The following is a 24,446-nucleotide window of genomic DNA, read 5'->3' on the forward strand; positions in this document are numbered from 1 at the left end:
GTCCTGGGGCGGCTCTGTAAGCAGGCAGGGCAGCCTGGGACGCAGGATTTGCTCCCCATCCTCAAAACTGGATCCCAGAGCACTGGGGATCACCCTGGGACCTTCCTGGGGATGCTGAGCAAAGATAACGGGTCAAGAGGGTCCCCAAGGAAGGGAGGGACCCTAGGGAATGAGATGAACAGGAGACAAGTCTACAGTGAAAACTGATCACACAATCAGGCCTCAGCAAGGAGAGGCATTAGTGAGACCGTGTGAGAAAGTCCATTCCCTTTGTCCCTCTTCAGATCCACTCCTGTTCTTCAGTTCTATAAGAGTTTCACTGTGAGAAAGGGGAAGGTAAGGGTGTGTTCTGGGATTTGGAGGCCAGCCAGGAGTTTTGCTGATTAATTATTTAAAAGGTCCTTTATTTTCATTCTGTTTCTAACTGAAAAATAGTAAAAAGAAATTACTGTCTTCCATGCATTGCTAGGTATGAAAGGCCAAAAAAAACCCTGTTCAGAAATAAAAGTTATAGGACCTCCAACAGACAAAATCCTTGTTCAAATGCGGTTGCTGTGCTAATCAAGGGATTTGCTGCGTTTCAAAGCTCAGTACAGAGAGCGTACCCAGCACCTGAGCTGCAGCACAGCAGAGTTGTGCTGTTCTGTGCTGCCCTACAGTGGTGAAGCAGCTTTTCCTGGAACACTGCTCCGACAGTCAGGAGAGAAACATTCGAGTCTTTTTGCCAGCAGAAAGGAAAAAAGACTTTTTCAGGATAAACGACACGGATTGAAGCAGAGCCACAAGGGGCAGGTTTTGCACGTTTTCCACTGCAGGCAGGGGGACGGTGAGGGCACCCCGGTGCCTGTGGTCGCTTTTTGTGAGGGACGAACTGGGAGTGAGTGCAGTGACAAGCTGAGGCTGGGAGCCAATGGAAATATCCTTGAGAAAAAGTGTTTGGCTCATCTCCATTTGGTTAGGAGGCAATTTCCATCCCATAGATGTGAGAAATAATAGTGAACTTGGAACAGAGTGATTAACCAGTCAGAGCTTCCTAAGAAAGTACCAGATCTGAATTTAATCCATCCCAAACCAAGAAAGAAAAAGCACTGAGAGTCTCATAAGAAACATCTCTACACCTCCTCTGGAGGTGATTTCAGAGTAACCATTATAATACTTTAACAGAAGGTTCAGAAAACTTCAAATTGGAGAAAAAGTGAGCCCAGAACTAAAGATTCCAATGAAACTGAATGGGAAAACCACAATTCTGAGACTTCACGAGGCTTTGGAGGAGATCCTGGTTCTTTACAGAAAGTTCAACTAAATACACTTTGCATGACAATTTTTATATAGGCAGGAGAATCTTCCTTCCCACAACCAAAATTTGCTGTGCATCTCCTGGGCAGGACATTGGAATCTGCAGCCCAGAGAATTTCACTGTGCCAGAGCTTATGGCCTGGAACACTCTTAGCCTCAGTAAAGCGTTTTCAGAGCAGGTAAAAGTTTTGTCTGGTGACAACAGTTGGACTTGTGGGACTTCAGTGGTAATTATGCTACAAAACTTCCTGCTTAATAGAGTAGAGAATGGGAACAGTCCCCAGCACCAACTGCCATTAAGAGACATAGTGGTATTAGACATTTATGACACAATTTCAGTGCCTGAATCTTAAAACTAGAAGTTTCCATCTTTATGTCTTTATTTTGATTGCAGTAACAGAAAAAGATTTTCTTTTTTAATATATAAAGACTGAACAATACTCAAAGCATTTACTTTCAGCTTCCCTTGAGAAGGAAACTAGATATCTGTAACAGCCAGACATTTGCTGAATAGCCCTTTGCAGAATTGCAATATCCAAACTTGCCTCACTTCAGGTCAATAAACACGAGGTAAAATCAGATTAAACCAAACAGTTTCAAGATATCACTTAAAATGTGATGAAATATTAAAGGTACCAGAAATGGATTTTGCTAACTAAACCTCTACAATTTTGAATGGAAACAATGTCGGTCATCTCTTGGGTTTAACTGCATTCCCCCATATGGATTTTTGTTTTACAAAGTATCAGTGAAATGTTTGTGACTAAAATCACTTAGATTTACCTGAATGTCTCTGAAAGGTTTTATTATGCAGCAACAAATGCAACAAATTTTCCCCTAAATGCATGTTTGACTACATTTTATGTGTAAAATATTCTTGGGTGACAATTTCTATCTAATGAGATTGCGATGAGGCAGAGAGCAAATTTTGAGATAAATTTTGAGACAGAAAATTTGGATGCAATAAATATCGAGTGAAGGTCGGCCTTGGTGTCTCTGCTGTGTGATTTGAGGAAGCAGTAAAGGCATTCTGGAAAGTGAAAATGTGTGAAGAAGAGCCAGATGTACAGGAACATAGAAAATTGCAGTATTTTTTCTTTTTGTACCTTTTTGTTATTATTTAACAGAAAAATAAACAAAGTATCAAATGCACAAGTTTCAATTCCAACTATCAAAACTTGCTTGATTTTTCACCAAATTATTAAACAACTGTACTTCAGGATTTGCTGCCTAAGGGCTGAATGTAATACAGCTGATGAAATCATCCAACTTCATTTGGTTCCCTCCTAAAATATAGAAGAAAAATCCCAAACAGAAGAGCCAACTTCCAACAAAACTGTTTGCCTTTTATTCATATGTTTTTTAAAAATATCCACCCTGGCATTCTCTGTCATTCCCTCTGCTCCTCACCCTCTACAGATCCTTTTAGCATAAATTTGTATTTTTGTAATCGTTAGCCCTTTACAAAGCAGCCAATACATTCAACTAGAGTTAAGGTAATAACTTTCCAATGGAGTAGGAAATTACAGCAGCATCATTAGGCTAATGAGTTTTGGCTAAAGAGTTCTTCCTTCTCAAGCAGAGCCTCAAGACGAAGCATTTCTGTTTGTACCTCGAGTACTGGTAACAGTAATTCCAGACATTGAACACACAACACTTCACCAGGTAACCAAGAATATTCTGAGACAAAACAAGGTGGTTTGGAGGTTGCTGATGTGGTGTCATTCCAGTGTCCCTCAAATGTCAACTTAAAAGTTGGAACTGTATTTTATATACTGAGGATTGCTTTAAACACTGAGCCTCCCAATGCCCCAAGTGCTTCTCAAGATGAGCCTGTGGTGGAAACATTTTCTTGCTTTAAAGCAAGTTCCAGTTGATTTTCATGCTGATCATTAAACTCATCTTCCACTAAATTATCTCCCAGCTCTAATTGTTGTGCCTTTTTTTTTTTTTTTTTCAGTTCCTTAACTGGATAACCCTGGCCTTGTGGGATAGATTCATTCTCTGACCTTGAAAATTTGTATGAGCATGCCATTCATTCTCTGACCTTGAAAATTTGTATGAGCATGCCAGACTGGGTCACTCACCTGGGGAATGAAGACTTTCCCCCCTAAATCTCTTTTTCAGGGTCCAAGGTGGTGGATTTTGAACTCTGAAGTTGTCTCATATCTTTCTTTCTGCTCTATTCTCTCATCAACCACACTGTTACAGGAGTGAGGGGGATGAGGACAGGAGAAAGCAGCTGAACCCAGAGGCAGCAGGGTTTGGGCCATGCTGCAGGACACAACAACTGGCTTTTAAGTTTCCCAGTTTTAAATCACAAACAGGTTCCCAAAAGCTGCTGCTGGTGGCTGCTCTGGGCTTCCAGACAAGCCTCTGTAACCCAGCAGAGCTTTGCCCTGTGAGAAACAGAAATCAGGGTTAGCACCAAAACTGTCACAATTTGTTACTTCATTTTGGATGTTGTGCCTTTAAACAGTAAAAGAACAGAGATTAAAACTGCTGAGATATTCACCAGCCCTCACAGCCCCCTCAGGACACATCTCCATGGCTCCACCTCAGCACCAGTCTGAAACATTTCTCATTAATACTTTAAGTTCTATCACCCAACCCCTAATTTGTCTTTTTGTGGAAGCTCTTCTGATCCTGCCAGCAGCAAACTGAAAATGTAGCAAAAAAAGGAACTGGAATGTGCCCCCCTGATGTGGCAATTCCTAACCCTGACACAGCTGCTCCTTCCTCTGGGCACTCTGGCATTTCAGTTGCAGGAATGATACAGTTCCAAAGTCACATCAAATACCAGAAAACTACAGATAGAAACATTGTACTTCACTGTTAATAATCCACATAAAATTCACAGCCTAAAACAATAGTTTGCATGACAGAACAACAGAACTGAGAGAATTCCCAACATTACTGCCTCTGTCCTAGGCTTGTCTTTCTCCAAACTTGCGTAGTAGTAAATTAAAAAAATTAATTAGCCAACTCATTCAATGAAATGACTGGGTAAATTAAAGTGAAGAGATAAATTCACATTTTAATTTTGAATTAGCTCGCATTTGTCTGCTGGTATCCCAGCATTAGAAAGCATGATACACAAAAATCCCTTCGCCCTTAAAAATTTATCCTTCTCCCTGTCTGGGACAATGTTCAAAGGTTTTATTTTGTTCTGTCATTCAATAATTTTGAGTCAGACTTCCTAAGTGCAAAAAAAAAAAAAAAAGGAAAATCTGTAAGTTTGTTTTTTGGTGGATTTTTAATTATCTATTACATATTTGGTCAGTTATCCATGTTACAGAGGTATCAATGCTGTTGTTACCCTGGTGAATTCCCTGTTTTCCACAGGACCAGGCTAAATTTATAGGACACAGATGTGAGACAAAACCCTCCACCTTATTATTTTTACATTTAATGCAGTGAGAGATCTTATTTGCCTTCCCACCTCCTCCCATGTTGCTTTTCCAGGTCAGATTTGTGCTTTATACTGCACCCATTTTGCTCAGCTCAGTACACTGAAAGTAACCAGGATAAAAAGAAGTTTGAGCTTTAAATGAGAATCAGGGATCAAAACAATTAATGACAAACCAGTACTTATGGCTCAAATTTTAGCAGTCTGTGCACCACAGTAAAATTCTGAGGCAGTTTTACCTACCCTGACCTGCATCCACTCACAGGACTGAAGCCAGCTGAGTATGACCAGGATTAAAACAGGCTCACTCTTGGAATTTGTCTTGTCAGTCACCAGAGGGATTTTTCAGTGTCAGGCTTTCATCAGCACAGCTTCAGAAATCCCTTTTGTAGCTTACTTTATTTACAAAGATGCTTCCAAAGTTTGTCATAGAACAGGAGGATTATTTCCCAACAGATGAATTTTCAGAGATAGCAAGCTGAGGAAGAAGGGCACAGTTTAGTTTTGGACTGCAAACAGATGCTTGCTCATAAATATTTTTACTGTTATACCAACTCAACATGAATTTTAGAGATGAGGACCTGCTCCTGTGTGAGATTTCCACTGATAATAATCTATGGCCCTGATCCTGCCTATTAAATTTAGTAGGAATTTTAACATCTACTTCCATGGAAGAGGTCTTAGGAGTGCCAGCATTGTTAGGAATACACACAGCACATTAGGTACAGTTGGGGAAAGAAGAGAATTTACTCTCTTCCACAATGGGTCACAGAATTTTATAACTTAGAACAACTTTACCACTCTTAAGACATTTGTATAGCACCAATCACCAAGAGCATTGTCACTAAGGCACTGGACTGGTACTCAGCTGTCACAGGCTCTGCCTCCAGCTCTGGGGTCAATCTCCTGTGTTTCTGCCTTTTGTTTTTACTGGCACATAACTTTTGACATTGGAAAATAAGATAAATAATACAAAACATCCTCCATCACTTACAGCAACAACACACCACAAGGAATTACAAGGTGCTCAAGTTCTGAAGCCATGAACATGAACAGATCTGTGCATGGAGGAAATTAGCCTGCAGGTATCAATTCTGTGCAGCACAGTGGAGCAGTGTTAGCTTCCCTTCCTCTGCAGCTAGGACATGCCCTCAGTTAAATCCTGCCCTGATGCCACGAATCAAAACAGTTTTTAGATAAATGAAGAAAAGCCCTCAGGACTCCTGCCTATGACAGCTGATCCAGGATGCCTTCCTAGGCTTTTGCACCAAAGTCTGCTCCTACCAACTTGCAAAGCTTCAGTTTCAGCCTCTGAGAGCAGTTTTTGATGCTGTCAGAGGCAGCTGAATCCTTTTCTAGTCTGTAGTGGATTTATCTCTCCACAGTATTATAAAAGAAAAAAATCTTTAGGAGTTATCCCTACTCTGCTGCACCACACTGAATGTGTGCTCTGATGCACAAATTACTGAAAGTTCTTGGGTTGAAATAAGTTACTGCAAATGCACAGTAGCTGATTTTGAAACCACAACATCTCTACAATTTATTATTATTTTTACAAAATACCCAAAGTGATCAGACCATATTGTAGGTTACTGGCTTGCCGAAGGTTGTTTTAAAATCAAAACCATTTCTGAGTTACAGAAGTGCCAAAAACAATCTTGAACCAGGTTTGTTTGTTGTTTTTTGTTATTTTCTTTTTAAACCAACCCCCATCCAACAAAACAGTTGAATAACTTAAAACAGAAACAAGAGTTTGTGTTGGAAACTGTTGAAAAACCAACCCACCAAAATCACGCTTGAGCAGAAGCCTTGTATGGCAAAGATTCAGCTTAGGGCAGTTTAGTGCCAACCCTCCATAGGTTTACAATGGAAATACTGACACAACCTCAGCTACAGTGATGCAAATGTGCCCTAAAAACACTGTATTTGCTTTTATTAATAAAAGTGGTAGTGTTTACATTTGCAGGTATCTTACACTTCAGCATCACGATGAATACTGAGTAGAATGAGTTAAGTTTTGGCTGTAAGGTCAGAAGTTTCCAAACAGATGAATGAGACAGAAGTGACAGTCCTCAATCATGAAAACAAGAAGTTCAAATAAATAAATAAAACAAAACTAAGAAATATGGGTAAGCATTAGGTTGGAATGGTTCAATTAACTGCAAATTATGGCCACTAAATTAGAGACAGAAGAAAACACAGTTACTTATTAAATAGCAAGCATTAAAGCTTTATGGTTTTGTATTTAAAAAAAAAAAAGGAGAAAGAAAGCTGTTAAAATAAGACTTGCATTTACCAGGCCACCAAACTGCATGGACTAATAAAGAGACTAACAAAGGCAATACTGAGACATTAAGACACACACACACTCCGTACTTGTGCAACTCAACCATGTTCAACACAATTGCCTTTTTCCTCATATAAGAAAAAAAAAAAGCATCCCCTAAACATATCTGTTCATATAAAGCTTTAGGTTTCTTAAACTGTTGCTGTCTTACATAGCTCATTGTTATGATGTGTCCTCCTCATCAGAGGAAGAAGCTTATTTCGTTAATTTTTTAAATGGAGGTGCTTTGTTTCTCTCAGACAAGAGATTACATTCCTCACACCACTACAGGTTTTCTCCATTTATAAATTTGGTGTTCACACCAACTCCTCCCAGGCTTAAAAAGATAAGGGTTGGCACTAAAATAAAGATTTTGGCTCCTGTAACTAAAATTAAGGCTCACAATGAATTTCCTTTCCACTACATGTGTCCCATTTTTACCTAGTGGAAACGCCAGCCCTTCACCTACAGGCACTGGATACATTCTGAATTGGAGGGGCCTATTTGCAGTCATGTTTTCTACAGTTCTACAAAGTTCAGGTGGCAACTGTCTAAACCTGTGAACAGGAGAGATCATTCTTGAAAGGCGAGTAACAACTGCAGCTAACATTTTTTCAGCAATTCAGTGTCTTCTGGAAGTAATTCTGAATTGAGATGGGACAGTAACTCCCTCACATCCCTGCTCTCCAGTGAAAATGGACTGTGTGATTCATTTTAAGACTTTAGCCACAAAAGCAAATGAAAAGTCACAATTCTGAACAGTTGCAGTTCTTAGTATTGAAAAGGCATCCGATACCTGAAGCAAATCTAGCTGCACAGACATCACTGACCAGCCTCACTTGGATTTAAACTGCATTTCTTCCCAAACAAAGAAAGTCTCTTGAGGGAAGCTAGTGTGAAAGGCAAAGAGGCAAGAATTTTGGTGTTTTTGTTTCTTTTCCTTTTAAAGTCACTGCAGTTAAGATCCAGATCAGTTTAGGGGTGTAAATGAAGGGGGAACAGGGGTGTTTGAGTAATATAGGCTAACACTGTTCTAGATGTGTTATTACAGCTGTAATTTCGGACTCTGTACAAATTGTACACGTAGGTTTAGACACATGAAAAAGTAATACACTCACAGAGACATAAAACACCTAGGTATAAAATATAAAGCAGTGTAGTAGTTACTAAAATTACATGCTCTCTTATTGCTACAGTGATTTTTGCTCTTTTTTCTTTTTACTGTACCACATGTTGTTCTAAGCATATAATTTGCATAAATTATTCAAGTTTAAGAAAAAATCCACACATCTTCACTTTTAAGCTACTTATATAGTTAATATAAAACAAAAAAAGGTTCTAAAGTATCTCTTTATTAAAAGAGAAATAAAAATGTCATTTGAAACTGGAATTCAGTGGCCAAATCCAAGGGCAGTGCACACCTTGTCATTCCTTGTCGTTGCCCACGCAGCGCAAGCCGAGGTTGGTGGGTATTTGGCCCAGTCTAGAGATGGTCACCAGACCTGCATGATGCCCTACGTGTCTGTTATTGTTCTGGTTTGTTTGTTTTTGTCTTTAGCAAAAAAAGGACTATGAATGACCAAAGACTAACATTTATAATTTGTAGCAAAATTTGGTTTTATGTAGAAACAAGCCATGTTTTGCATTTGGATAGAGATTTAAATGAATTAAAGCTAAAAATTAAAAAGCACGATGCTGCAACATCTGGTCACTTGTTGAAGACCTCACTTTTAAAGTGGTTAAGTTTGCACAATTTGTACTTTTTTCTTTTTTTTTTTTTCCTTTTTTTTCCTTTTTTTTTTTACTAAACAGTATTTTTCCTTCTTTTATAAACCAGAAAAACTAAACTACAGATAAATTTTCCCTACCTTGAGCTAATGCTGCAGATAGGGTTGACAAAGCTGTACAGCGCAATCAAACATACTTACATCTTAGCTCATTGTACAGGTACAGCCATAATCAAGGCACAAAGATCTTCTACAAGTTATTTTCAATAAAGTTGTACAAAATAATACATTTTACAGTCTGTACAAGAATAATAATCCAGCAGTAAAATAAAAAATGAGGGAAGGGAAGAAGAAAAAGAAGGGAAAGACTGTGAGGACTACAGTCTAGATAATGATTTTTAGAGCAGACGGGATCATCAGTGGACAAACTGAAAACAGTGTGTGGTTAACTCTTTCTGCAATCACAGGCCATACGCAGTTCAATTCATAAATGTCCATGGTTGTCTTTAGACCACCAAGACTGGTTTTAAAAATACCCTTCTGAAAGGTAGCAGTTGGTTTTTGCACTGTCTAGGTCTGTTGGAGAATTGTCAGTATTTCCGCCCAAAGCCACATTACAGTCAGAGAACCAAACTCAAGGGTCTGTCTTCAAACTTGGTCTGTGACTTGGCACCTTCGTTACTCGGATGCAGTGAGTGATACAAAGTGGAGATCACGGGTTATAGGATTATGCCCACAGCAGTGCTAAATTACCTAAAGTTTTCTCTCCCCCAATTTTTGTTTCAACGTTTTAATTTTTTCATCCCCAATTCTTTCAGGTGCTCCACATTCAGGGCTTTTAATTAATTAGGTTTTATTTCTTTTTTTTGTTTGTTTGTTTGCTTGGTTTGGTTTTTTCTCTCTTTTTTGTTAATAACAGTGTTAGGGAATCCTCATGGAAATGGCCTTTTAAGTGTTAGGGGCCATCTCAAACTGTCCGAGGGGTACAGAAGCAAGCTTAGAAGTGCTGCTATTGTCCAGCAAGGAGAAAAAGTTGAGGGGTGCAAATCAATGGGAGATTCAAACAGTTCTCTTCCACCCTATGTGGGCAAGGGTGTTTTTTTCTTTTTTTTTAATAAGGAACAAGGAGTCCAAAACACAGAAAAAAGTGCTCTCCATCACAACAACTCGTATTGGCGAAGGTGCATGCGCTGAATAATGTCCCGACAGTCATTGAAAACCCTCCGGATGTTCTCTGTGTCCACGGCACACGTGAAGTGAGGGTAGCAGTAGTGCCTTCCATCTCCACTTGCTGTGCTGATTCTCTGTGCAGAGCAAGAGAGAGACACTGGGTTAACAACAAAACCCCCTGGGGAACCCCAGCCCGTCCCCAGAGCTCGGCTGAATGAAGGCAAGGTGTGTGTGTGAGCTGTGCCGTCAAAAAGTGCAAAATGCCCACAGGGTTTTTACCTGAAACATGAAATTCAAAATGATCAGAATTATATGGTGAGGTGGTCACTGCAAGCTGGGGAATTTCAGAGAGGAGTGAGAACTCAGGAAAATGCCATTATTTATATGCAGCTTTGGAGGATTTAGCAACTCAACTCCTGGTCCATTTGGCCATGAAAAAAGCAGGATTTTGCCTCCCTGTACAAAGCTTTTATCCCTGTTCTACACTTACAGAAAGCCTCCCTCATCTTTTTGTTTTGCTCCATTTTAAAATGAATCCACAATTTGATTGCCAGGCTGTAACAATATGAAAATAAAAAAATCTATGTCCATTATAGCTTCAGCTGACCAGTATTGGGAAAGATAATATGAAAAGAACATTAATATCTGACAAAGGAGGCATCTCTTGATTAGTCTCTATCTTTAGAAATAATGCATGGAATAAAAACCTGGCCCCATTAATAACAGCAGGACTTCACTCATCTTTCTATTTGGGGTTTCTTAATTCTCACCAATTCTTTTACTATTTACTTATGTACAAACAAATATCCAAAAAGCAGCTAAGAAACAGTAGTAAAGCTCATAAATATAACAGTGGTTGATGCAATGTGGATGTTAAATACAAACAACATATGAAGTGACAGCACTTTGCAATAGCAGAAGGTGAGCAAGAGCTTGGGTTTGGGAAGAATCACAGAAGAAATAGGCAAAGAAAGGAAATACTTACAAGAAACTCGTCTCTAATAAAATACTTGGCCCTTGTAACTCTGGGATCCTCACCAGGCTCTGGTGTTGCTGATTAATAATAAAAGAAGCATCTTATTAAAACAGGTGTTTTCTGGTAACAGCACCTAAAAATCTCAACTTATTCCTCAAATATGACAGAAATCCCCTTGGCAAAACTGACTGTGAGACAAGACAGACCATGACATTATTTAAAGCAGTGGGATTTCAGGAGAACAAGGGAATATTACAACGGCCACAGTACCAGACATTTGGCAGGTAAGAGAAATGTCCAGAGGCAGGATTAGGAGGAGTCCTGAGGACACATTTGTGACAAAATGTCAGACTCTGATCTACACCAAAGTAAAAGGATTTTGTCATGATGAAATTATTAATATATTCAATGTTTAAGAGGCAGGAATATCTCATTATTAATACCTTAAATTTAACATTACAATTTGGCTAAAAGACATTGATGATTACATCTACTTAAGAGTGTTCAAGTCTTAGCTGAAGCTACCAAAACCATCACAAATGTAATTAACAAGGAAATAATAAATTGCAAACAAAGCTTAAAAATCTTACCATCATCTGGTGTAGTGTAGCGAGCAAATTCTGGAAAGTAGTCTTCAATTTTAGATTTCCCTGCCAAAACTTTCTCTGCTAGTAAATCTTGTTTATTCAGGAAAAGGATTACTGAAATGGTCCGTAGCCACCTGTGCAAAATGGAAACCAAACACTGTGAGGAGGCACAGCCCAGATCATACAGAAACTTAAAATAAAGTAAATCACACGACATGTCTGGAAACAAGGCCGTATGACACACTGGAATGATTTGGAAAGGTTTTTTATACCTGAATCCCAAGGGTGTAATTCCAGGTGTGCACACCCTGAGGTGCTCCCCACTTTGTGCTGTTAATCCAAACCCATCCCAGGGGAGATTTCCACCTCCCAGAGCACTGCTCCATCACCACTCCAATTACTTCAGCCTCATTATGGCAACCACCAATGAGTGGCTGTGTAGAGCTCTCTGCAATGAGCTGAGATTAATGAACATTACAGGTGGGAGGCTGTGACCAAAGAACCAGCCCAGACTGTGCCAGGAGATGGGAACAACAGAGCCCCCTGTGCTGTTAACCCTGGTGGGCAGCTGCTCACTCACCTTCCTCCTCAGGGGGTGGAGGAGGAGGAAAGGGAGAATGAAAGCAAAAATATCTGGGGGTCAAGATAAAATATAAATGATGACTGTTTAATTAGTGAGGGGTAAGTAAAAGCCAGGAGAAGACCAAACAAGTGATGCAAAGGCAATCACTCACCACCTCCTGTGGGCAGACCAATACCCCCAAGCTGGGGAACCTCCCAAAATCCCCTCTTTTCCCCCTTACTGCAGGGAATGATGTTATGTGGCATGGATCACACCTTGGTCAGTCTGGATCTGCCCACCTGTGTCCCTGAGGATTCACTGTAGGGACAGAGTGAGGAACAGAGAGGGCTCTGCACACACTGCTCAGAGCATGAGTGTTATCAGCATTGTTTTGGGCAAAACCCAAACCACGGCACTCTATGGGCTGTTATGGAGAAAATGAACTCTGTCCCAGCCAGGCCCCTCCACGAGTGGTGACAGGACCAGGAACCTCAGTGAGAAGTGTCTTTCACAGACCTGTTGTTCCAGATACTCTTGAAGAGGTTTAGTGCCTCCTGCAGCCGGTTGGTCTGATTGTCCTCTCGTATCACCATGTTGTAGCTACTGCTGGCCACCACAAATATGATAGCAGTCACATCTAAAGCAAGAAATACCCTTGAGTTAATGCCAAGCTTCTGAAGAAATACCCAGGAATAATGAAGTTCAGTAAGAAGTTGCCAGACTTTCAGCTCCCTGCAGAGAACAGGCTGGGATGCTGCTGCTGACAGCTTTGTAAGTAAAGGAATCAAAAAAGAAAGTGAAGAAACCAAGGAAGACAGGCAAGGCAGCCCACAGAACCGAAGCTGACAGAATGACAGAAAATGTAGGAAAGAAAGGAACTGGAGCAAGAGAGAGAAACTGAAGAAAGCCAAGAGGAGAATTTTAAAAAGATTTAAAATGTGTAAAGAAAATTGGAAACAACCATGTGCTATCAGGAAAGGACAGGGAGGTCCTTGAGGGAAAACCTCAGGATAAACGGCACTTTTGATTTGTGTAAAGAGCAGTAGTAACAGCAGCAGGCTGCAGTGAATTCACGGTTAATTGCAGTGGTTCCCCTGTATGTGTTTCAGTGCTTGGAGCCCCATCTCCTCCCTGGGAGGCATTCCCAGGATCAGGATCCCTGTGCTGCTCCAGTCCCTCCCTCTGCCAGGCTCATCTACCTCAGCACAGCAGCACAGATGAGTCAGACCATGAGGTAACAGGAAGAGGAAGGAGCAGAGGTAAAACCCAAAAAAATCTGTTACTGACAGCACAGAAGGAAATACTGCCCAGTCCTTCCACACACAGAGACAGTGTCCAGGTGATTCTGTGACAGGAACTGTAGCAATTTGCCATGAATTCCAAGTTGCATCTCTAGGATCTCACTGTAACTGTTCTACAAAAAGGTGGACTTTTCTGTGTAACTTCATTGCTATTTTGTCCAAACAACAAAGAAGTCTAGGCTGGCAAATAATGCACAAAGCCACCTCCAAAAATACTTGATTAATGGAAGAGAGGGAAGCCAAAAAAATGGACAAGCTGAAGTTATCGAAATAAAATTCCTCTCCACCTGCATTCTCCCTGAAGATGTTCTGTGTAGTTACAGGAGCTTCCATGTCAAGAAAAAACTCAATGCTGTGTGATAGTTATATAACTCCTTATTGAGCTACGTGGAAAGATGATGGATTTCATACAGATGAGAAAATGAAGATTAGGCACTACAATTCTGCAGAGAACTATTTAATAAAGCCACCAGAAATTCTAATCCTACCATTAAAACACTGGATCCATTTTCGGCGTTCATCTCGTTGCCCTCCAACATCAAACATACTGAGAAAAAAACATAAATCCAGTCAGTCAGAATCATTTTGTGCTGGGTTTTTTGTTTGTGTCTGCATGCAAACAGAAAAAGTAAGAAGCCTTAGAACTTCTGTGTTACAGAAGTTAAAAGGAATCTTGGATTACAAGAACCTGAACAGGTAAACAATCTGTGAACACAGGCATGGAGAGAAATAGATTTAAAACATTTTGTTCTTTGTAATTTAAAATAAAGCATTTCATTTTCAAGCCAGACTACTAAATTAGAAAACCATAAAATTCTTCCTTTCTATTAAACACTGATACTTGAGAAATACAGTAGGCTCAATGAATATATGGTAGGCTCTCCTCCCAGTTCACCTTGGGTTTTGTCTGTGTTGTATTAAAAATTGTAAAAACATAAAAAGGAAAGAATTATACTTACTGAAAATTTACTTTATCCACCTGAAACTTGGTTTCAAAAATTCCTGATGTCAAAACTCTGCATCTGAGAAGATCCTAAAGCATAAGGGGAAATGCATTGATTCAGCACAGATACTTGGTGAGTTTCCATATATCCAGTAATGGAAATAAACCCCTTTTTGTCCATGCTGTACCACTGGAACAGCACTGGAGTGTTCATTGTCACAGAAACACGATGGAAATCTTGTAAGTGATGTAACCTTGCACATCATTTATGCGTATAAACATAATGCAAAGGACAAAGCCACTTTTATTGGAATACTAAATATGTACAATGCATGGCAATACCTGAAATGGTGACTGGAAAATGAATTAATTACCCCAAAGATTAAGGGGCAGATAAATGGTGCAATTTCCTCCCAAAGCCCCACGTACCTGGTCAGACGGGGTGTACTCATTCTGTTTGACTATGTCAATCTTGTCTAGAAAACTGCAGAGAGGAAAGAAAAAAGAGAAACTCATCACTCTCAAATAAGTCAAAATGTCTGATGCTTTAGTAACTGACAGTTCCCAGGCAAATTCTGGTGCATTTTAATGCTCTCAGGCTCACAGAACGATGAAAACTCACACGCTGGAAAGGCAAAATTGGGGATTTTGTACCATTGCCAGCAGCGGCCGGCAGAGGGCTGAGCGCAGCTCAGTGAATCCATCTGGGAACCCCATCCAGCCCCTCCCGCCGGCTCCCCAAAAACACCCCGGGGTTTAATTTGGGACATTTCTTCACAGGATCCCAACCTGGAACTGCTGCTGTGAACCTGAAACAACCACTCGAGCAAATTGCCCACATGTATTTCCCCGGAAAGTAAAATGAGGATTTTTAAACAACTTAAAACTCTGTAGTTCTTTAGATAAATGGAAGCCCTTAAGCAATTTCAGTACAAGTGAGAGGGGACACTGATTTTTCTGTCAGCTGCTGTTTCAGTGTTTCAGTTACTTTCTGCAGCAGCAGCAGTATTTGGCTAAATGGGTAATAAGAGATATATTTCATTCAAATTCATAGGCACTACCTACAGATCATACTCTGGAGTATTTAACTTTTTTTTTTACTAATTAACTATAACCCTATCTTTTACTTCAACTCAAAGATCAAAAGTCTCAAGGAATTAGTGAATTCTGCTCTGTTGTGGTGGCAAAGCAGCAGCTCAGGATGCAGATTTATGGTGTTTGCCCCCAGTGCCCCACACCAGGTGCCCCTTGCTCAGCCCCTTCCACTTCAGCAATGCTTCACCCCTACATTAATGATTAATCAGCCTTTAAACCAATAGGCCTTGAGCTCCCTTGGAAATTCCTCTGCATGAATTGTTTCCTCTCTGAAGCAGAGATCACAAAGGAAAGGTGAGTTTTCCCTGCCTCTTTAATGTGCACTAACAACAGCCACAGCTTCTATGGGGGAAAGGGAGCCCTGTCCCAGATTCACAAATCAAAGCCCAAAAAGCTCCAACTAAAGCCACCACTGACACAAGTCAGCTCCAGTTTCAGCCTCACCTGACCTCCTAAAACACCTAATGAGGAGCAGGGAAAGGGGGAAAAAAATCCTCTGTTTTGGCTTCAGTACAATGTCCTTTTCTAGATGATCTTGCTTCAGAGACACGTGAAAATTAATTTTTGTTTAGACTGAATTACAGAATTTTAAACACATTAGAATGTATCTTAAGTTAACACGTTACAAAAACACGTGAGACAAAGTGCAAAGATCAATTTCCATCAGGGAACGTGACATGGCCACAGACTCACAAGGATAAAGTGGTGACAAACTGTGCTCTGCAATTTGCAAACTGCATTTTTTCCTCATATCTTCCAAGCTGTTAAGTAATTTTTTCTTTCTTTTTTTTTAATCCAAAGGGAAGATATAAAACTCAGTGTTGAGTACACAGAGGATGTTAAATAAGTACAACAGCCCTGAGTTCCAAGTAGCACGAGTGTTTCCACCCCATCCTCTCCCCTCAGAGCAGTTTCAAAATCACGTGGCAATTTCACAAGTTGGAGGATGCTTGAAAAATGTTCCGAACAGAACATGTTCATCAAGATACAAAGGTGATTACTGCAATCACTCTGCCTTTCTGGATGAATTTATCCAAGCAGAACATTTTATGCTGGGTTCTAGGTTTTGCTTTAGGGGTTTTTTTGTTGGAATTTTTTTTTCATTTTATTTTTAACCACTCAGCTAATCAGCTTAATGGATTTTGGAAACTGAAAATTAGAAAATAACAACAAGATATTGCTAAAACCTGGAACTGAAAGTACAAACCTCTTACTGTTGTTTATACAGACTATTTTTAGGCCCATGATTTCCTTGAAAAACATCAGCCACATAGGAGCAGTAGTACTGTATTAGAGATGAATTCCAACAGCAGTGCTCATGCCAGGTAAAACAAATTCAAATGGAATAAATATTTCTTCTTCCCCCCAAAACAAGCTCTAACATTCAGCAACATCTGATACCCCGAACAATGCTCCCTGGAGAAGGAAGTCTTCCACTGTGTGACAGACACCAGAAAACGCCTCCTGCTTCCAGGGCATTTTGGGGAAAATGGAGCACAGTGATGTGTTCCATGAAGATTTTTCCTTGTGCCTTTCCTCAAAGTCTGCTGCAGCAGCTTTAGAAAGGGCTAAAGGTGTTAAAAAGCAGTTTGATTTTTTGCTCACATGTAAAGAGAGGGAATTGTTCTTTTGCTTGGTCAATGTAAAAATAAATGTGAGCAGAAAAGGGGAGCAGAAATGTGATCTGCTCTGATACACCTAAAATAAGGAGCAACAGCAGGAGCATGAGAGTTCAGAAAACATCAATACACTGAGTTCAGAGACTTCTCAGTCAATGTTAGTCAAAACCAAACAATTTATCCACTAAATTAAACTAATAATCCAGTCAGATGAGAACAAAGCCCAATTCAAAATAAACACAAATTCGCCATCATTAATTTCTATTTTTAATTCTTGCTATGCTCTACCCAAAACATAAGTGAGGCCACTTGAGTACGACTTTGTGTGCTGAACTCACTGCTGTGAGATTGTTCTGAGCCTCCTGGAGAGGTGCCCACCATCTACTGTGTCAGCAGTGAACTTACAGGGAGAAACACAAGTGACCTTGATGAAATAATTCACATAAAACTGTCAAACCACAAAACCAAATTTTATACTGCGAGCGAGCCTTGAACCAAGTTACAAAGTTAGTGTTGTTTTTTTGTTCTGTAAAATCTTCCCAGAGATTATATGGAAAAGCTATTTTCCAGAAAGCAAATAATTCATTCAGCATTGCTGCCAATTCTCACTTTGGGCCACATTCTGAACATGACTAAATAACAGGATCAGCTACTGCTCTGCAAAATTCTGTCACGTATAAGAGGCTCTTCTGCCTGTGCTATAAAACTCTGATACTGCTCTGACACGCACTGACAAATAAACCTCAAAAGACTTCAGGTTATTTATTTGCAGTCAGCAACACTGAGAGGAAGCATCTCTAGGACACCACCACCTGTGCTCTGAGATATTAAAATAACAGGTATTAACAAAAAATTAAAACAATCTGAAATGAAAAAAAACATGCTGCACTTTTGTGTCCCTTTTTTTAGCTTAGGGAAGGAAAACCACATGTGAAGTGTTCCAAGAAGATCTTTGTGACAGATAAAGTGTCTTCAATTTGAAGGGCAGATTCACGGAGAGCTACACAGAGGCTTTCCTTAGCTCCAGCAGGTCTGAGTAATTAAGCCATACATGTATCCTCAATTCTTTCCAAGCCTTAACTAAAACTATTATGTCAAAGCCATGTCCCAATTTTCAGATGAAGATCTATGCCAGTACCTGAGTTATTCTGGAGTTCTTTCATCCAGAGAGAGCTGCTTTATCCCTATGGAGGGATTTCCTGAATGAACAGAGCCAGACAAAGACCTGCAGCTTGTTTTCCCTGCTGGAAAGGTGTGTGACACACAAAATCCTCCACCTGAGAGCCAGCACAGCCTCGCTGGCTGGGGCAGCACGGAGGGAACTCGGGCTCCTTCCTCCAGCATTTCCTGACAGCCTCCTCAATAAACAGCAACTGAAATGTTTCTCTCTCTCATCTGACAAAATGGTTGGCACACAGGAATTATTTTTTTTTTCTGCTTTGTGAAGAAGAGCTTTTGTTTTCAGCCTAGAACAACACTGGAAAGGTGTCTTCAAACTGACAACACACCTATATTTGAGGAGCTTTATTTCCATCAGTTTTTTTTTCTGGTCAAGTCATAACTTGAATTTTCATATAAAATGTCTCCCTTAAAAAACACAGTTAGATCTCATCTTCAGTGTCAGAAAGACATTTCATGAAATCAAGATTTCAATCCCAACTAAAGACAGCATTTATTTATAACTTATAAGCCTCAACAGTAGCAGTGAAACTCTGCATTTGTGAAGTTCCCTGCCTCTGAAAGCCTCGAGGTATTTTACAGACAGTAAATCAGACTTCCAGCTCCTGCCTGCCTTCACTGAGCTGCATTTCCTGCCTCCACCATCTCACCCCAGAATGCACACATGGCATAACCCTATTTTAAAGGCAGGCACTGAGTAGTTAATTGCCCCAAGTCCCTTGAGTCAGTGGAAATGATTTTCCATTTTTCATTTCCACTGAGTCATGCGTTTCTACCAAGATATTACTAAGAACCCACCAGAATATTACTAAGAATTATCAAGATTTTACTAAGAATTACACTGGCATTTCCCCTGATCACCTCTAAAACAGTCTTTCCAATTCAGGTTTCTATGACCAGAAAGAAATTAATATTTTTTACTGATCACCCTAAAGACCAAACTGTGCAAATGCCCAGCGGTTTTTTATTTATCTACACTCTAGCAGAACTACAAAGTACTACTTAAAGTAGTTTTAAGCTGAAATTTAACTCAACATTAACAGTGTTTATTGTAAACAAGAGTGCATTTTTTATTTTCCAGAACAGACCATGCTTTCCTTCTGCTTTCCTGCCTTTTTAGTCATTGCCATAATCCTTTATGTTATTCAGCAAAGCTTTCTAAAAGCTCTGCAGTTAACTATTTGGTAAATTCTTTCTTCAGCTATGCTGTCTGTGCTGAGCCAGAGACACAGGATGAGCACAAAGACAGAAAACTCCCTTTTAAAATGATATTTGTGTGTGAATGAACTGACTGTCCCTCAACTCTGTCCCTTTCTGCTGCTCAAAGCAAGCAGGGTAGAGGGGGGAATCCTGTTCCTCAAACTGGTGATAAAGATTTCAGCTGGTTTATTTTGCAAGAGGAGCAGAGCTGCAGGCAGATTTACAGGAATGATACAAATAAAACAAGCAAATGTTCAATCTGCTGGTATTTAGAGTGTCCTGCAAACATGGGCAGCACATAAAACCAAACTTGTCAGGTTTTCCTCAAATTAAGTTACAAATCTAAGCTGGGACATCAATAGGTTTTGACTGTTTTTTACAGATGTACTGGTACTTTCTATTATTTGCAAAGGGGGAGATTTTACTGCTGAGGTGGTCACTAAAAATGTGCCACAAAGGTTACTAGAAAACTGAAAATGCTCAGAAAGGTAAAGCTCTATTTTCTCCCTAAACAAAACTAGATAAGGAGAGAGAAAATAAATTACAAAACCTTTGTAATTACTTTAACAACTTTACAATCAGGAAAGAGAAAAAAAATCTTTATAGAGACAGGCACATAGGGACAGTTCTGTACCAAGTATTATTGGTATAATTAGGAGAGCTTTATATTGCACCTAAAACCATTCCACATACGATGTCCCTGTAACAACATTCTTCATGTTAGTCCTCAGACATAAGGATCCCATTGAAAACCAGATTTATGTTGGAAATGAACCTCAAAATGTAGCACAAAACGTGAACAGAAGTAAATCTAAAGTCTCCAGAAAACTTTCCCAAGAAGCTGCAAACACTTTGATTTCCAGTTTCAAGTCAAAGCATTATTATGATTTCCTTATCGAAATTGTAAGAAAGGTTTTCAAATAGTCTAAAGCTCAGAATTTAATTATAGATGGTGTCAATGCACACATATCCCAGAAAAGTGATTTTGAGAGCGGCCCCAGCTGTAATTCCAGAAGAACCTCGAGCATTCCAGCCACTTGGAGGCGGAGGGGCACCATGGGTCTAATTTTGAAGCAAATAATGAGAAAGCTGAAAAGTATGACTCCATATATTTGGAATCATCTTGTGGTAATCAAGGTTACAGTTCCTTATATGGCGTGGAGAACATGAAGCACACACAAAAAATAGAGTATTAAAACTATGGGGTACAAAGAACTGCAGCTATCCCAAAAAAACCAGGATGTGCCAGCAAAGCCCCTTTAGTTTTGTGTCTCTGGGAAGTTCAAACCTTGCCCTAAAAACGAGGCTGGTTCCGCAGGCAGCTTCCCAGAGTGCCTGATTAAAGCAGCACAACCCCGGGAGGCATGAATGAATTTCAGACAAACCCAGCAGAAGGCAAAGCACCCTTCAAACACTGCCAGCACTCCAAAAGGGAAATGGGGAAAAGGTAGGAGAAAGAGAAAAATCTATTTAAAGAGGTTGTAGTTGTCTCTTTTTTCCTTTTCCCCCCCTCTCTCCGCCTGTCTAAAGTTAGTCTGGCTTAGAGGATGCACTAACTTTCCCAATCAGTTTTACATTACAGCACAAGTCCAGAAATAGCTCCCAGCCGCCTTGGCCTCTAGCACGGTTGCCATGACAATGGAACCACAGGGCTATAAATAGCTCATCAGCACCAAATCTTGTGAGACACATCTGGAATGGGGCCAGCCCAGCCCCGGCCTGACAAATAAAAATAGGCACAGGCAGTTTCAAAGGCTGGAAAGGTACAATGTGGCTCGGGCTGTGCAGAGCAGGGCAGGGAAACGGGTTTGATTGCTTGTTAGCACGAGATTTATTTGATAGGAGATTGGGAGAGGTATAAAAGTCACTTTATTGCATACTAAACAGCCAGCCTTTCTCTAAGGTCTATTTTTCTTTCTTTTCCCCACCCGTCTGCAGCACAACCACCCCGCTTTTGAAACTGTAACAATGCAGCCTTTTGCCCAGGAGACCATTAAAATAAGGAAAAACAGAAGGGAAGAACAGAGATCCTCCAATCTTCCCCCCCACAAGTATTTCTGTACGTTTTTGGCTGAAGCGCATGGAGTGCTGCTGCGGGTGTGACAGGGATCCTGGCTGGGATCCTGCCGGGCTGGAGCCTCTGCTCCAGCTCAAATCAGCCCCAGGCAGCCTGGGGAGGGACAGGGCTCCCAAATCCCTGTGCAGAGCTGCTCCCAGCATCGTCCCTTTGCACCACAGCAATCCCACCCCACTGCCCAGAGCCCTGTGCTGCCCCACTGCCTCTGGAGCAAGCGCTTTCTCACACTTAGTGGGTGACAAAATGTCATATTTTTAGCACAGGCTCTTGATCAACCCATTCAATTACATCCAAATTATCTGTGTGGGAACAGAATGTTATGTCAAAAATGTTATTCAGTGTATTTGTCAATATTACTCAACAGAAGCCATTTGTATAATGAGGAGATTCAATATTTTCTCCAGCATAGGAAAGCAGCAGCTCAGGAACCAGACTCAAGTTGTGAGATTTTGTTATTTCACAGCCACTGGAAGTAGTAAGTCAGCGTGATACAACACAGAGAACACCACTCCCAAAATATAAAATCCTAGTTGCTCTATCAAAAACCAATAGAGACTACAGATGGTGATCAAGAAACTGCAACTATAATAAGCATTAAGCCACAGTAAAATCTCTTCTGTCTGCCAAAAAGGCACCGTGTGTGCACTCCCTGCAAGCTGCACCATCAGCCCACAGGATTCCTTTAGGTCCCTACATGGATATTTTCATTGCTAAAAATTGTAGAGTTACTTCCACCCAGGCTCTGAGCTGTGTGTAAACTCCCCTGCCTTTCCCCACATCCAGTTTGCTCCCTGCATCTCAACAAGGCACACCAGGAACAGCAGCTTGCACAGAAGGATTCTGGATAATGCACTTTAATTTATTTTATTGGTTTTTATAAAGATACTCCAAGTTAGTCTAAGAGTGTATCACCAGCTGCAAGTTCTGATTTAAATAATATAAAAATTAATTTTTTTCTTAAGAAAGCAACTCATACATCACTACAAGACAGCCCTTTCTGGCCCACATAAGGGACAAACTTTCTCATTTTATCTGGGGGAAAAGATGAGGGGGAGAGGGCTGTGGAGTAGCACACTACATGAGATGACCATTTTCCTGTTTTAAATCTTTTTTAATTCTAAGCTAAAGTCACAGACCTTATATACTGCAGAAGAAACCAAAAAGTGCATCCCTCCTGTGCTCTGTGGATACTGAATTTGGAGAGAAACTTGAAATTTAATAATTTTTCACAATCTAATATAATTTAAATCTGTCAGGTTCAATAAGGATCTTCTTAGGCCTAAGAATATCTGCTGTTAACTTAGACTAAAGTGCCTGTTTAAGTAAAGTAAAATTCAAAATTAAGAATTTTAAGTGAAATTTGAATATGAATTTGCTTGAAATTCCCCATATTTGATTTCAAATAAGGATATGAAATCTTCCTTCAATCCCATATGCCATTTTTAAAATGGCAACAGCCTATCTATGTTATAGGTGTAAGTCCTCTACGGTAGGCTGCTCTGAGCAATTAAAACAGGTGAACCTAATTGTGTTTCATCCAACTATTTTTATGAATCTTGTCCTCAGGATCTGTAGCTCCCTCCAGTGCCATCAAATCAGTAAAACTGATTTCAGCTGAAGAATTAATAACATCACTAATAAATTAAAAATTATGTTAACAATTAAAAATATTAATAAAAGTGCATTCAGGTGATAAAAGAATTAACAAGCTTAATACTCCATACTGATTTCCCTAAACTGAAGAAACAGAGCCATCTGCAAAACCAGATACAATGAATGGTTCAGACAGTTCCCACATTTTTTCAGCTTGTGTGTGGCTTGAAACCCTAAACAGGGAGAACACAGAACCAGGCACTTCCCCAGTCACTGCTGGAAAAATGGGCAGCATCATTTGCAACAGGGATTTTAGGGACAAGGCTCAGTGGAGTGACAGAGCAGGAATTCTGAACCAGGCCCGAGTCTGCGCAGGAATGAAGGAAGCAGCGACAGCTCAGGGAAGGGATCAGGCCCCAGACGGGCCCAAACCATGGGGAGACAGAGCTCTGCTGGGCCCTGAGCAGGGGGCTGAGGGAGGACTTCAAAACACACTTGGACAAAGATCTTCACAAAAATAGTTTGTGTATATTTAGATGCAAGATAGAAATCCAGTGCTGGAATCTTGTCTGCTTAAGCACCATCCCAGCTGAGATTTTTGTTCAGAACTTTGGGAAGTTGGGTTCTCTGGCAAAAAGGCAGTGATTGTGACTCTGATGCTGCTGACAGGACACTGAAATGTTCATTTCTGTCCTGTGATGGGGCTGGAAGGGCCTGGGACAGGACTGAGGACCTGGCAGGACCTGCTGGCTGACAGTCCCACACCTCACAGCGCTCACATTTCAGATTTTGCTCTCCTCAGAGCAATGTGGCTTCCCCCTCTCCTTCTTCTTTAAATGTTCTGCTTTCAACCCAGCAAAACCAACTCCAGGCCTCTGAAAAAGCAGAGGCACAAACTGGCACCTGGAGTTGAAAGCATCTGTAAAGAGCACACCTCTCATTTGGAACTGAGTTATAATAATACAGTAATTATTTTTTTCTTTTTCTTGAAAACATTTGCTCGACTATGAAATTTAATACCAGGCAGATTAAAAAAAAAAAAAATTTTAAACCAGGCAAATGACACAGAGCTACAACAGTGTTTTATACTGTGAATTTTGAGCAGTGCAGGGACACTCATCTTTGGCTACAGTGAAAAGCAAATGTCTGGTTCTGTGTTCTGCCATGCAACAACATGAAGAAGTCAAGTTTAAGTGCTTGTCTGTCCCTGGCACACATTACACTCAGGCAGATAAAAGCAGCAAGAAATCAAACTTGAAGCCAAAATCAAAGGTAAACAATAAAGGTGACCACACTGCTTCTGTGGAAAAGCCATTCAGAGGAGTCACCATGGTTCTGGAATAGTGCAGTCCTCTTTCATTCCCCATGAAAAACCTTTCAGTCACC

The 24,446-nt window shown here is 40.3% G+C and overlaps 1 protein-coding gene across 2 annotated transcripts in view; it reads right to left on the reverse strand.

Moving 5' to 3' along the window:
- Positions 1 to 6,216: 6,216 nt before the first annotated feature.
- The window catches only part of GNAS (GNAS complex locus), a 127,475-nt gene continuing 109,245 nt past the window's right edge, over positions 6,217 to 24,446 (reverse strand). For both annotated transcript variants that reach the window (XM_063172578.1, XM_063172579.1), the window contains exons 6-12: positions 14,727 to 14,781; positions 14,314 to 14,387; positions 13,843 to 13,901; positions 12,570 to 12,690; positions 11,495 to 11,625; positions 10,914 to 10,981; positions 6,217 to 10,062 (exon numbers count right to left, since the gene is read on the reverse strand). In XM_063172578.1, the coding sequence (XP_063028648.1) occupies positions 9,916 to 10,062; positions 10,914 to 10,981; positions 11,495 to 11,625; positions 12,570 to 12,690; positions 13,843 to 13,901; positions 14,314 to 14,387; positions 14,727 to 14,781 (655 nt within the window). In that variant the 3' untranslated portion in view covers positions 6,217 to 9,915. The remainder of the gene's footprint in view (positions 10,063 to 10,913; positions 10,982 to 11,494; positions 11,626 to 12,569; positions 12,691 to 13,842; positions 13,902 to 14,313; positions 14,388 to 14,726; positions 14,782 to 24,446) is intronic.

The sequence above is a fragment of the Melospiza melodia genome, chromosome 19 (genome assembly GCF_035770615.1).
Source record: "Melospiza melodia melodia isolate bMelMel2 chromosome 19, bMelMel2.pri, whole genome shotgun sequence".
NCBI classification, from domain to species: domain Eukaryota; kingdom Metazoa; phylum Chordata; class Aves; order Passeriformes; family Passerellidae; genus Melospiza; species Melospiza melodia.